General features: G+C 38.3%; 1 protein-coding gene across 2 annotated transcripts in view; it reads right to left on the bottom strand.

Moving 5' to 3' along the window:
• The window catches only part of LOC105255912 (steroid receptor seven-up, isoforms B/C), a 186641-nt gene extending 171455 nt beyond the window's left edge, over positions 1–15186 (bottom strand). The window contains exon 1 of one of the 2 annotated variants that reach the window (XM_025413234.1): positions 13275–15186. In XM_025413234.1, the coding sequence (XP_025269019.1) occupies positions 13275–13620 (346 nt within the window). In that variant the 5' untranslated portion in view covers positions 13621–15186. The remainder of the gene's footprint in view (positions 1–13274) is intronic. The other variant, XM_025413235.1, reaches the window with a different exon arrangement.
• Between the last annotated feature and the right edge of the window lie 265 nt (positions 15187–15451).

The following is a 15451-nucleotide window of genomic DNA, read 5'->3' as shown; positions in this document are numbered from 1 at the left end:
TCATTTTTATAATGTTGGTAAAAATAACTTTATACGAATAGTTCTGCCAATCAGGGTAAAAATTTTACTATAAATTATGATAATGTGAAATATTAATATAGTGAAATATCAAGTAACATATGGTAAATTAAATAACCATTTTTTATAATCTACACAATCACAATTATGATAAATGTAACCATATTCTTGACATTCGTTTCACTATTTATTATTTTCCAATCTGTTTACTATATAAAAGGTAAACTATATAAGTATAAAAGGTAACAAAAATAATCATATATATAAACATTTCTGTGACTATATTAATAGTTCATTTAACTATATTTTTAACTGTAAATTTATATTATAAATATCATTGAAATTGAAAAGAGATGTGTGACACGTGTTTCTTCGTTTGTCGCTACGCGGCGACATCATAAATGATGACTAACTCGTATTCAATTTTTCATGAAATGTATATAAAGGACTGATACTTAGACGAAGTCTAAAGTATATTTTTTTTCTTCTTATATGAGTAATAATGCCAGAAAGAGAACATTGCTCACACACGTACATTAGAGAGCCACGTACATGTGTTGCATAGAACGCTCTTCCTAGCATTATTGTTTATCAGTTTAATTATATTATATAATTAAATTCTTCTTAATAAAATATAGTATACTGGAAACTTTTTTCACAATTGAACGTACCTTATAAATTATAAAGTTATGAGAACTACATACATTGTTAACTTAATTATATATAAAAAATATAATATTTTACTATTAATATAAGTACAATTTATTACTATAGGATATAGTTCCTTCTACTTTTATTTTAGTTGTTAACATCATCATTATTAGCATCATATTTATAGTACCACTTATTTATTTTAGTTGTTAGCATCATCATTATTAGCATCATATTTATAGTACCACTTAACATATAAAAATGACAGTTATGTGTGTATCAACCATACATATAGTTGCATGAAAATATACTAATTTTAAAATAACAATAATATATTATTGGATTTACTATAAATTACACTGTTAAAATAACTATATAAATGTAGTTGCCGCCAAAAGTAACTATGTTTTATAGTTAAATTATGATAACTGCAACCATATTTTTCTCTCAGTGTATAATTAAATAACTTAATTAAATAACTTCCTAAACGTAAATTCAAATAAATTAAATTTAATATATATGCGTTATATCCACAGGATTTTATACCTTCGATTATATATATAATTCATATATAATTTATTTACATAATTATATTATAGCTATCATTACTCTCTTGTAATAACAAGTAATAAAAAAAACTAACTGTAAGAATAACTAATAATTTTCTTCCTACATTTACATGCACCAAATGACGTTTGCATTAATAATTTTTAATTCTCATATACTGATGAAATTATTTATAAGATGTAACAAAAATTATTATCTCAAATATCTTTCCTACGCACAAAAAGAAAAAAGAAAAATTGAGTAATTAAAAACAGATCATTCCATCAATATTTCAAATATTGCGAACAAACAATTTTCGTTTAGCAAAATTCCACTCTTCCAATCATTTACCAGTGCATTCACGTCTCATCCATAGTTACACGCATTTCTGCAACCCATCATTGCTTTATCATTCCAATGGTCTTTCAATTGTTCGCTCTGGACGTCGTCGTCGTACCTGTTACTCGCAATATCTCGGGTGACTGCTATCCCATTGTGGAACGCATAACCGGTGTAACGCGTGCCGATCGACGCACACGGCGCTTACGCAATCAGCATGATGCTGCGGAAAGTGCATTTAACGAGTAAGCCTTCCGCGAGAAGTCGCGCCAGTAGCCGATTACTCGATCGCTCTCAATCGACGCGTACAATCGTTATTAACGATCCGAAAGAAATCGGCAAAACACGCCGTCGATATATCATATACGCGCATTCCACATTGGTCGTTCATTGGCATAATCGACCTGATTGTCGGCGATCACTTTATTACGTCGACGGGCTGATTTTGATGTCAAGCGATGTCAAACGGCTGCGAGTTATCGTCAATTTGTCCGGTCGATCGAGACGAGTCTCGAGGCAGATTACGTGGAATGAGACAAGTCTGACAACACGCGTGTCGAGAATGAGAGAAATATTTCGAATTTTTGCGAGAAATTATTTCAAAAAAGCGAGTCTTATAAAACGAGACTCTAATTTAAATATTAAATTTCATATTTTAAGGATAAACAACATGATTTTTCATGAGGATGGATTTCTCGATATTGTCCATCCAAAACATCATTTTTTAAACCCGTTTTACGGTTTTACGGTAAGTCTTCCTTGTGAAGCTTTGATTTATTCTTATTAGTTTTTTTTAACCGTCCACAAAGTTCGTTGATTATTATTATTCTCTCTTTATTTTATACCTTTAAATAAATAAATCGTATGTCGGAATCAGATATCGGGCGCATACTTTGCATTTTAGGTGTCATAAAATTGTCACAATTGTAACTTTGATTTTGGAAGATTGTGCAAATAATCGAATTATTGCACTGACATTCTCGCGAGTTTAAAAAATTCTTCGTGATCATTCATTCAAAAGTACACTAAGAACAAAATCTGGTTGCATTAATTAGAATTCTGGTAGATTCAACCAGTATATCTGTTGGAAATTGGACGAACCAGAATTCTTGTAGGAATTACCCCAGATGAATCTGATTAATTTCTTCCTGTTAAATTTACCAAATTTTCTGGTTAATAATACTATACTCACCAGCACTAAGGCGTCTAAAATTTTTTCCATCTAATCTCCAAAGTCTGTTTAATATTCTGAATTCCAACACGATTATTACATAAATTCAATCCAGATTATTGAATAAATGATTTTAAATTCAGTTTGTTAGAAATTAAACTGATAAACAGTGATTCAAGAAGAGGATGCAGCTCAAACACACACAATCAGAGAGCTAGCTGGCACTACTGCTCGTAAGAGAAAAAAATATTCTTTGGATATAATGTTAATACTAGTTCTTTATATACATTTCATGGCAAATATTGAATACGAGTTAAGTTAAGAGTGACTCATCGCCTAGAGACAAGCAAAGAAATTAATGTAACAAGAAATTTTATGGATCCCATCAGAAAATACTAATCCAATCCTTATAGTAAAATCTATTAAACGTTCTAGTTATAAAAAATCGAGTCTTATCATGATAACTAGAAATTCTTGTTTGATTTAACCAAAATGCCTTCAATTATTTATATCTTGTTGGTACAATCAAACGATTTTTTTCAGTGCGATTTGCGACACAATTGTAGAATGACAAGTCGGATCCGACATTCAACGTACGACAAACGACATCCGACTCCGACATACGACTTATTATAGAACGGGTCTTGTAATAATACACTTATTGTAGAACGGGTCTTATCCCGACGCGATCATCTCTGTCGGGATGCAATCTAACCCCTATTTCACGGTGAGAAGGGAAAAAAGAAGGACTAGGATACGTATCTCATACAGCTGCGCGCACGTTGTCTCCTACATGAGATGAGGGAGAGAATTCGCGGTGTTCCGGGCAATTAAGATTACCGCCGTACAGAAATTATCGCCGGATTAACCGTGTTATTACGGCACCGCTAATGCTACGGATAGGCGCGAGAGCCTCCCGCTTCGTCCTGACAATGGTAAATATCGTTAGCGCGGTTGTAATTGGTACACCGGGGAGAGAGTGACTCGCCGTTGTAACTCGAGCGCTCAATTAAGGATCCCGACTCTTAACCCGGCTCGGCTCGTTCCTCCTCGTTTCCACCATGACGATTCCGCATCGACCGTATCGCGTGTAATCCGTCGCGGTATCGCTACACTATGTTTCCCGTATTTCCCGTAAGCACTTGTTATCGTCCCGCCATCATCCGGACTCTTTTAAATAAACACAGGTTTGTGCGTTGCTTAAGCGAAGGGTGCGCGAGATAATCCATTCCTGGCAACTTTCTAATTTTATTTTATTATATCTCTCGCATTATTGCCCTATGAGAGGCTTTTAATTAGAGAATACGCTCTTGAAATCTGCCTCTCACGCTTGTATAACTTATATAGATTTTTTTTTTATAATTTTGCACATATTAAATAATATATGATGTAATAGAAAATCAAAATTCATTATTACATAATTAAAAAAAAATATTTTCTTTACTTTGTCTATATATAGAGAAAAAAATATCTCGTAAAAGAATGGAGGAGTCCCTTGGAAGGACGCGTTGGAGTTTACGAGGAGGTCGACGGATGCACGAAGACGATCGTCTCGCTCGAGGAATTCCGGCGGAGCGCGTCGGGTGCATTGCAGGGCGAGTAATTAGAGAAGCTCGGGTTCATTAGGATATCTGGCCGTATCTTGGCGACAGTTTCCGCCACGCGACCGACGGCAGTGACTCGGCCTCGGGGCGATTCAACGCGGATACGGGAGTCAGGCAAGCGCGTTTATTTCAAAGCGTTAAAGCATAATGAAGGGTAAATACCGAAAAGTAGGGTCGCGTAAGATATCACAAATTCTTCATCAAACATTTTTATAAGATAAAGATACATCGTATAAAATAAAGATGAATAATAATAATGCTATACTTATACAGAGTAGCTCCGAACGTTCTAGCCAAACTTTAAGATCTTATAGAAAATTTAATTCTGAACAAAAAATTTCTTATAAACATGGGTCGAAAAATGCTTCCTTAAGAAGTTATCGCTTAAAAACCTCTGATGAAGGAAGAGCAAAAGAAAATGAAATTAAATAAATTTCTTGAAAAACGTCTTTATTCATTTTCTACTATTACGTGCTATTATTAAAATATTAGTTAAAAAAAAATTATTTTATTTTCACAAAAGAAAAAGATTTTTATTTTTTATTTTTATCGTTTTTTTCAAGAAATTTATTTAGTTTCATTTTCTTTTTATTTCATTTTCTTTTCACCTTTTGCTCTTCCTTCATCAGAGGTTTTTGAGCGATAAGCATTTTTCGACCCATGTTTATAGGAAATTTTTTCTTCAGAATTAAATTTCCTATAAGATCTCAAAGTCTGGCTGGAACGTTCGGGGTCACCCTGTATACAGGGTGTCACTTAATTAGCGCCCACTATTTATATAGCGATATTCCTCGTGGAAAACCGAATCGAAAAGTCCTGAACCATTTTCTTCTATAATGCTTAATAAAGCGATAATTATTGAGTAAAGTTGCGCCAATAAGCGCCTCCTTGACGAAATTATTTTTAAGGAGACGCTTTTAACGGAAAATATATGATTTTTAATGCAAAATAAAGTTTTTCGCATTATAGAAAAAAAAAATGGTTTAAAAAAAAACGGTTTCAAATTTATAATGAATATCGCTATACAAATAGTGGGCGCCAATTAAGTGATACCCTGTATACTGCAGAATAATTGTACGAATAGACAATCACTTAAGAAACATCCTTAAAGAATTCATTTCTTAATAATTATTTTATTATTTAGCTTTTGTCAAATATGACAAGAATTTCTATTATATTTTTATTATTGCCTATAAATGACTTTTAATTAGAGAATACGCTCGAAATCTGTTTCTATAATAACTTTAATCTTCCGCTTATTAATAATAATAGATTATCTTCATTAATTTATTAATATTATCTTTATTAATAATAATAGATTATCAGATAACAATGAAAATTCTAAAATATATGAAATAAAAATAAAAATGGACTAGATTAGAAAATAAATCCTAACAATAGAAATTAAGTTTTTAAATCAATATTTGTTTCGTTCTTAAAGTTATTTAACGCGTGTGGAAGGCTCTTAGATGATTTCCCTCATAAAAAATGTGGTCAATTTATTATAAGCGTGCGCAGATTAATAGCCGGCACTGCGACTAAACTCGTTTATCGAATGAAGTCGGCCGGTTCTTCCGACAGACCTAGCCGTCAATTAACTCGCGCAGCGAGAACAAGCCCTTCGGGAGATGCGACTCGGTCGGTTGCAGCACCGGCATCATGGTGGATCCCCGCATTTCCGCGTACTTGGAGCGAGCGAGCGCGATGGTGGCCGACCGACATCTGGCCGACGTGGCCGGGGCAATTCGTGAAATTCGTCGTGCACAGATTACGCGCGGTTTAACCGCGCGCGAGCCGCCGGAAACGGTTTACACATTGTACACGGAAGCAATTATCGCGGTCGCATGCTGCAGCAACGCCGAGCGACGCTTTAATTGCCCGACAGCTTCGCCCTCGTCTCCGCAACGGTTAGTTAAGGATTTTTCTAAATACCGAATAGCTCCATAAATTGTGGAGCGTATTGCCCGATAATGCGAGATGCGAGATGCTGTATGTGTGTGTGTAATAATTAATACTGTTATAGCGCGTGAGGGAAAAAGCAGAGGAAATGTGCTTTCATATATTTTTGCCTCCAAATAGATCACACGTGTATCTGCTTTGCCTTTTCAATTCAGACATATGTTTATGTCTGCGTTTTAAAAATTGTTACGTCATAAATATAATATTACGAGAATAAAGAATATTATAATTCTGTAATTTGCAGATTAAGGAATCTTATTTCTGTAAATGAAAACAATTTTTTGCAACAATATTTTAGAATAAACAAGAGACAGAATTAGATCCTTGATAAAAAAATGTCATTATAATAAAGTCAAACGTATTAATAAATTTATTCTTAACATATAATTATAGAACGATATATATATTAAAAATAAATTCTTGATATTACGTCTTACTTTATTAGAGAGTGACTACTTGAAGAGTTCAATGAAAATTATTACAATTGATTGCCCGACAGCTTCGCCCTCGTCTCCGCAACGGTTAGTTAAGGATTTTTCTAAATACCGAATAGCTCCATAAATTGTAGAGCATATTGCCCGATAATGCGAGATGCGAGATGCGAGATGCTGTATGGGTGTGTGTAATAATTAATACTGTAATAGCGCGTGAGGGAAAAAGCAGAGGAAATGTGCTTTCATATATTTTTGCCTCCAAATAGATTACACGTGTATCTGCTTTGCCTTTTCAATTCAGATATATATCTGCGTTTTAAAAATTGTTACGTCATAAATATAATATTACGAGAATACATTTACGAGAATAAAGAATATTATAATTCTGTAATTTGCAGATTAAAGAATCTTATTTCTGTAAATGAAAACAATTTTTTGCAACAATATTTCAGAATAAACAAGAGGCAGAATTAGATCCTTGACGATAAAAAAATGTCAATTATAATAAAGTCAAACGTATTAATAAATTTATTCCTAACATATAATTATAGAACGATATATTAAAAATAAATTCTTGATATTACGTCTTACTTTATTACAGAGTAACTACTTGAAGAGTTTATGAAAATTATTACAATTGATTTCACAGCCTCTACCTCGCGCATCATTATTCTACATCTGCTTATTGTATAGATTACGGAACGGCGATGATGTTCGCGTGTTATTTTGTTCCAATACACCTAGGCATTTTACGAACAATCTCGGGACCGATCCCCCGGTATAAAGTACATTTTTTCTATCTATCCGAATCGATCAGAACTCAGCGTCGAGCAAATCCATTTATCCATCTGTCTATCCGTCTCGTCTTCTCTCGCGCGCCTCAGTATCCCATGATTTCCGCGCGTGTTACGTGCGAGATCCCACGCATGGTCTCGTCTCCGTCGAGGGCAATACACCGACGATAGTAAACCTAACGAGCTCTCAATAGCTTGATCCCTGCTGTCGGTTACCGCAAATAAGCTCAATCCTGCGGTAACGTCTAGCGAGCGATGAATGCTAAACGCAGAAATGCGGAACCACTTCGCAGCGAGAGGGATAATGTGCGGTGAATGGAAGAATGTTATGAGCTCGCATGAGGTACCCGCTCGGTTGCTATACTTATCGGCGACGGGCGAAACGGTGCCCCTTGGGGGTCACGAAAACAGAACATACCGTTTTAACACCCGATAAAAATAATTTCGATCACCGAGAGAACGGGAAGAATTACGTATTCCTTATTTTAATAGAAAGTATATCTATCTGGTTTAATTATCATCCGAATCACGAGATAACTGTTCAAAATTCATCTATATCAACGATTAAGACGTGAAGAACAATATATGAATCTTAGATTATCTCAACATGTCCGTGCGTACGCGTATATCTACACTGAGAAAAAAATCTGGTTGCGTTAATTAGAATTCTGATAGATTCAACCAGTATGTCTGTTGGAAAATGGACGAACCAGAATTCTTGTAGGAATTACCAGATGATTCTGATTAATTTCCTCTTGTTAAATTTACCAAATTTTCTGATTAATAAACTCACCAGCACCAAGTCGTCTAAAATTGTTTCCATCTAATCTCAAAAGTCTGTCTAATATTCTGAATTCCAACAAGATTATTGGATAAATTCAATCCAGATTATTGAATAAATGATTTTAAATTCAGTTTGTTAGAAATTAAACTAATAAACAATGCACTGAGAAAAAATCTGGTTGCATTAATTAGAATTCTGGTAGATTCAACCAATATGTCTGTTGGAAAATGGATGAACCAGAATTCTTGTAGGAATTACCAAATGAATCTGCTTAATTCCTTCCTGTTAAATTTACCCAATTTTCTGGTCAATAATACTAAACTCACCAGCACCAAGTCGTCTAAAATTTTGTCCATCTAATCTCAAAAGTCTGTTTAATATTCTGAATTCCAACACGATTATTCCATAAATTCAATCAAAATTATTGAATAAATTATTTTAAGTTCAGTTTGTTAGAAATTAAACTGATAAACAGTAATGCAAGAAGAGGATGCAGCTCAAACACACACAATCAGAGAGCTAGCGTCCTCTTTCTGGCACTACTGTTCGTAAAAGAAAAAAAATATTCTTTGGATTTATAATGTTTAATTCAATACTAGTTTTTTATATACATTTCATGGTATATTCAAATATTGAATACGAGTTAAGTTAAGAGTGACTCGCCGCCTAGCAGCAAGCAAAGAAATTGATGTAACAAGAAATTTATAGATTTATAGAACCAGAAAATACTAATCAAATCCTTATAGTAAAATCTATTAAACGTTTTAGTTATAAAAAATCAAGTCTTATCATTAACTAAAAATTCGATTCGAATCAAACGATTTTTCTCAGTGTACAATTTAAAAATTTTCCAGTTGCAGAAGGGAAAAGAATTTATATATTTCACGTAAATCATTAATATGATTCGCAGATAATGATCTAAATTTTCAAAAGAAGATTAAAATTCTTTCGTACATTAATAATTACAAAATTAATAATTATATTTCACGTATATTTATAACTTTATAATCAGCGAAAACTCTAATTGTAACAAAAGTGTCAACAAATCACGCGAAATTGCAAATATCGACGCAATCTCGAGAGATATCGCGCAATTTCGATTTTTAATTTACGTAATTATAATTATTTTACGCGACGTTTATCACTTGAGTTTTCCAATTAATATTTTCAAGCAATTTCCAATTAATATTTTCGCGCCTCCTATTGTGCGTCCTGATGTGTCTTCGATAGCAAGTCGAAAGCGTGCGAGAGAAGGTCAAAAAGGAGGAGGAATCGCAGATAGCCGTGTGTCATTAATCAAGGCCCTCGAAGTGCACTAAATCACCCGCGAGATATAAATTACCGCTGGCAATCTGGTATCAATAAGGCGTAATTCGGGATAATAGGGCGTGCGAAGGCGGTTCGGGGTGAGAAGAGAGGGCAGAAGCGCGGGAGGGTATATAACTCCTGATTTCCGAGGGTGCTGTAGATTTCGATTAACCCGAGTCCGTCCGTCTGTCCGAGCCGAGTCGCGACATTTCTCTTCGTTACCCTCTTCTCGTCTCGAACCTTCGATCCTTCGCCTTTCGTATAAATAATTTAACGGACGGATGTGCACAGGGGCCAGCTGGTCGCCGTCGCAAATACAAAAGGAGCCGACGCGAAGGAAAGCGTCGAAATCACGAAAGTCAGAAGTATTCATCAAACAGATTTCAAGACGTAATAATAATTCACTGGCCGACAAAATTTAGACCCAGAAACCAGAATATACTTTTCCGAAGGTTTCCGACGCGCTGAGTTCGAATCCGAGGTCAGAATTTCTCTGGTGGCTCCGGTTTTCGAGATATTCTAACCTAAAAGTCCCCAAATCACGGTTTTTTCGAGATATTAGAGGTTATGTTGACATTTTTGATATTCGGAAATTGAATAGCATCAAATAATATAATGTATGTACACGAAATATACATTTTTAAAGGGTTTTGATGCACGCTGATTCGAAATTTGACATTAGTTTTGCAAATTTAATTTGTCTAAACAATTTGTTTAAACAATTTGTTTAAACAAACTATTGCAAAAATAATGTTTTTTGAGAAGTAAATGATTCAATCGGATTCTACGGGAACAAGCTCATCCGGAATAGTAATTCGGTATATTAAAATAAGTTTTGTTACAAACTAATTGATAAACAATCATTCATTTTCCAAATATCGAGAAATAAGTCAAACTACTTAATTTGAACATTCAATTTCTCAAAGATAAAAAAAGATATCCGGACAATCAAAATGTTTTTTAAAGAGGAAGAGTAGTACTTTCGGACCCCATTAATGGTTTTATGAAAAAAAAATTACCTTGTGATGTAACATAACCTCTAATATCTCGAAAAACCGTGATTTTGACACTTTTAGGTTAGAATATCTCGAAAACCGGAGCCACCAGAGAAATTCTGATTCCTCGGATTCGAGCGCGTCGGAAACCTTCGGAAAAGTATAATGAAAAGCATCTCTCAGACATATCAAAAAGGATCTTATATGACAATCTCAATAAAAATCGATCTATCTATTAGCGATTATTTTTTTTTCTTTAGCTCCTGTTCTTAAAGCTATTAAGTTTCTTGGCAGAAAGAGAGAGTTTTTATATTCATAAAATATTAATTCCAATTTTAACTTGCGAGAGGAAAAAAACTGTCGCTGTTAAAGAGAAAACAAATATTTTCAACGAGAGATGCAGAATATATTTTCGTCGAAATATGCACAAATAGTATCAGCTCAACTTAATATTCACTTCCTTCGTCGGGAAGTCGAAGAAAAACTTATACGCTCGGCCGTGTAAAAAAGTAAAATGGCGAGTTGTGCAATACTGAAAATCGACGTTGAGATCGTCCGAGTCGTTTCCCGTGTATCGACAGATCGCGAGATTCGTCGGCGCGATACAACACGCGGCGCGGCCGGCTAATTAGTTATCCTCGATACATCTGGCTGATGGATAATTAGCCGCTACGCTTTATACGCGCGATAACTCGCCGCTCGCTCGCGCGCACGTTCCCGACGACCCGCTGGGATTTGTTTCCGCCCGTGAAAACAATTTGTTTCTCATTCCATCGGAACCGAACCCCGTCATCATCGGCGCCAGAATGGGATAAACCCTTCCCTCTCGCGTCCGCATCTCCCTTTCGGCGTCCGTCCTCGTTCATCCCGCTTCATTTCCTCGGCCCTATTACATCGTTATTAGGCTCGTAACAGACGTGTAAGCGTTCCGGGGAACACCCCACTGGGTTATTAATGGTGACTCTTTGTTTTTTCGTACTCTCCACGCCCGATGGCCACGATGTACTCCTCTTCTCCTTTTTCTCTCTCCTTCTTTGTTCCTACCTTCCTCTATCACGACGTATGTCTCTCTCTTTCTCTCGTTAACTCGAGGTTTTGCCGTTTTCCCTCTCTCCTTCTCTCTCTACTTCCGTCCCTCCTCTCACGCATGTCTTGAATAAATTAATGTAAACGGGCATTAAGATAGGTGTCGGGCTTTCTGATGCGAATGAGATCTGCCTCGCGCGGTGACAAATTGATGGCACAGGTAAAGGGATATTCTTCGCGCGCCCTATAATATCCACGGTAAGGGGAACAGTCGCCGAAAGGGCGTGCACGCGCTCTTCCACGTGGAAGAAAGAAAAAAACGTCGCGAGTATCTCGGCGGTGGAGATTTCGACGGTTGTCCTGTTCTCGTCCGGTTGTTTCAACGCGCGTGCCACCGTTCGTGTCGCTCATCTTGGAATCTCTATCATGGAATCTCTTCGACGAGATGTCTAATTTCCGCTCTCAATCACGGATAAAACGTCAATTTATTCGCTTTTATAATTATCGTCTGTACCTTATCTTTTTGCTCGATATTTTAGATTCTACTTTTTGCGCATATTTAAAATAAAAATATCATTTAATTTCAAAAAAGGATCATTGGAAATAATGTAATCGACCAAAACTAGCCAAATGATAGATATAAATCATGGTATTATAAACACAAGTCACATTTGCAAGATCATCAGATCTTACTAAATTTGAAATCGAGAGATAAAACTATGATTTATATCTATCATTTGATTTTATATACTTAAAAAGGATCATAACCGTATGGTCGAAACGTCGTAATTAATAAACAAAAATTCTGGCTAGTTTTGGTCGATTACATTATTCCCAATGATCCTTTGATTAATTGACTAGCGATATTAAGATAATTTATGAAAAATTTAAAAATTTAAAAATTATATTTTTATTTTCAATAAAAAAAGTATAATAAATATAAAATAGACAATAAACATAAAATTATGCTCTTTAAATTAGAGTTAATTTGAATTATCGACGAAAGTCAATCAAGATTTCTTAAATCAGAGAATGTGCAATCGATAAATAGGAGGAGATTATAAGCGAATGGAATCAATTATATGAAATTATATGAAAGGTCACTGTCATAGTTTCAGATTCAGAATATTTTACATATATTATCGTGATCAAGTGATGACAGACTTTCATCCTCCGACATTATACATCTTTCTTAACACATACGAGTGTATGAAACAAAATTCATTCGCTTATTGTCCCGCGTCACGAAGCGTGAAATGTCACCGCAATTCGCTCAATTTTATACTCATTGACTACAAGAATCCACTTATTATCACACGAATGATCGATATAAACCGCTGATCAAAATTATGTACACTAATGCCTACTAATGCCCAATTCCTGCAAAATTTTTATTAATGTCTAATTACATTATTGCTAAATTTTTTATTAATATCTAGCAATGCTCAAGTAATGTCCACTAATGTCGAAGAAACGCCAGTAATTCCCAAACAATGCCCAATAAGTCTAGCAACGCCCCAAATCTGTACGCCGCAATGCCCTCAGCGGTTTACCCCTCGATTAAATTAAGAACGTGCTCGACAATTCCCGCGACAACTTTACGCACTTTCTCAAACCTGGACCACCATACGTAAGCGACACTCACCTTCGCAGGTAAACTGTCCGTAATGTTTGCCGCTACTCTTGTCCCCGCAGACCACGCACTCGATGTTCGGCGATTTGTCCGTTTGCGAGCTGCCGGACTGCGAGCTGTTCGCCTGGCTACCGGGGGTGGTGCTGGGTGGCAGGGGGTCCCTCGAGGTCAGAACCGAACCGGCGGGCACTAAGCAGGTGATGTCTTCCGGTGTGGCCGAAGGCGTAAGATGCGCGGGCGGCATCGGCGGCGGCGGGCCCACCTGGAGGGGCCCGCCGCCGCCGCCGCCGCCGGCTGCACCCAGGGCGGCCCCCGGGTCCCGCGAGGCCCAGGAGGGCGGCGGCGCGACCAACGCCATCGAGGCGGTGGTGCCGCGCGCCGGGAACCCCAGCTCCAACGTGGTGGTGAACTCGGGGTGGTGGTGTCCGGCTGGCACCCGGCCAGGGAACAACGTCGCCGTCGCGGCCGGGTAAACCACCCCGGCAGTCGCCAGGGCGTCCGCGCCTACCGTCCCGCCTCGAACCACCCTGCCGGTTTCCTGCCCGTGACCCGCGACCGACGACGACGGGGCCAGCTGTTTCCGGGTCGGCTCGACACTTCCGACCAGAATCGTCCGGTTGGATTCCTCGAGTTGGTTTTAGCTCGATCCGACGAGATGCGAAATCCTGGTACAGTCAATGTCCTCGATAATTTATTCGTTGATTGTCCTGTACCGACGTTTATAAGTTACGTCTCTTTATTCACTTCTTCCTGTCCTGAATATATCTACGGATAGGCACGCATAATCGTACGAGAGATGTCCGACAGCTATCATACTTTCAGGGAAGCATGACTAGATCGACGTAACATTCTTCAGTTATTGGTATCGGATGCAATTGTACGTAGTAGATGGTTGAAGATGTCAAAGTTACTCCACTTCAATGCGCTACTTCTTCCAAGTAGTATTCTCGATCGCTACCTATTCTTGATTGTTTAAATCTCCAATTAGATGGTTTCCTAAAATTTACAGAGATCGAAGATGCGTCCGATCGTTCGAATTCTTCAAAGATATTCGAAGTGAAGATTTCGCAGCTCCAATCAATCCCGTTATCGGTCACAAATTGTTGGCGCGGCAACAACCATACATCAAATCGGGGAAACTAAATGCGCGTAAAACGGCGATCGCGAACGATCCAACAACATCAAACAGTAACAATTTCGGTTACACTCGGCCATGCACTCGGAGGCACTTCACTTTTCCACGTGCACGTCGCGATTTCCCGAGGCGAAAGGTCTCGCGTTAAAGACACCGACATCCACATCGACACTGATCGGTCTATCCCAGCATCAATTCCTCGGGCACCAAGGCGACGACACACGATTCATTCGAGAAGGCGAAAGACGGAGGCAGATGGGTCCGGACGATCCACAACAATTCGAAGCAGCCGCGTCCTTTGGAGCACCGCTTGATGTTTCGCACTCTGACGCGTATCAGAGTATACCCCAAAGATCACTCTTGTTCACGTGCATGCGTGCATGCGTGCGTGCGTACGTACGTGCGCGTATGTAATCGATATAACGTGTATGTCCTTTCACGACACTTGCGTTTGCGCGCGAATCTCGTGTGTACGTCCGCTCGCTCGCGTGCGCGTGTACTTCTCGCGGATGCGTGTTGCGCGATGGTGTGCGTGATGATGTCGTCCCTCTGTCGCGCGCTCGCAGCGCCGGGGCAGCAGCAGCAACAGCAGCAGCGGCGGCGGCGGCGGCGACAGCGGCGGCGGCGGCAGCAGCAACGGCAGCAGCAACGGCAGCAGGAGCAGCAGAGCGGCGGCCCGTGCTGTAGTAGTAGGAGGAGAAGGAGAAGAAGAAGAAGAAGAGAGGTGATACTCGACTACCGCCTCGATACGACTATTCTTGGGGCCGACCAGAGACCGACTGCCGACTAAGGCGACCCCTGACACCGACCTGGCTCTCCCACCATCGCAAACCCGCGAGGGTTTCTCGCGGGTTCCGCCAGTTTCCATGACTACCGAAGGTGGGATCGAGTCCCGGGCTCGCCCCGGTCGGCCTCTCATTGGCTACGGGTCTACCCTACCTTGGTTGATCAGCACGCGTTGCCCGACCGAGTAGTTCCATACCCACTTTGACTCCTCGATCTAGTCGCAGTTTCTCCCTTCTTCTCTCAGTCCCGCGCTCGCGACGAGCCAGTC

This window comes from Camponotus floridanus, unplaced genomic scaffold (assembly GCF_003227725.1).
Source record: "Camponotus floridanus strain SB8 unplaced genomic scaffold, Cflo_v7.5 scaffold63, whole genome shotgun sequence".
In the NCBI taxonomy this organism is placed as follows: Eukaryota; Metazoa; Arthropoda; class Insecta; order Hymenoptera; family Formicidae; genus Camponotus; species Camponotus floridanus.
The sequence above is the reverse complement of the archived record's forward strand: the minus strand, read 5'-3'. Positions and strand labels throughout refer to the sequence as shown.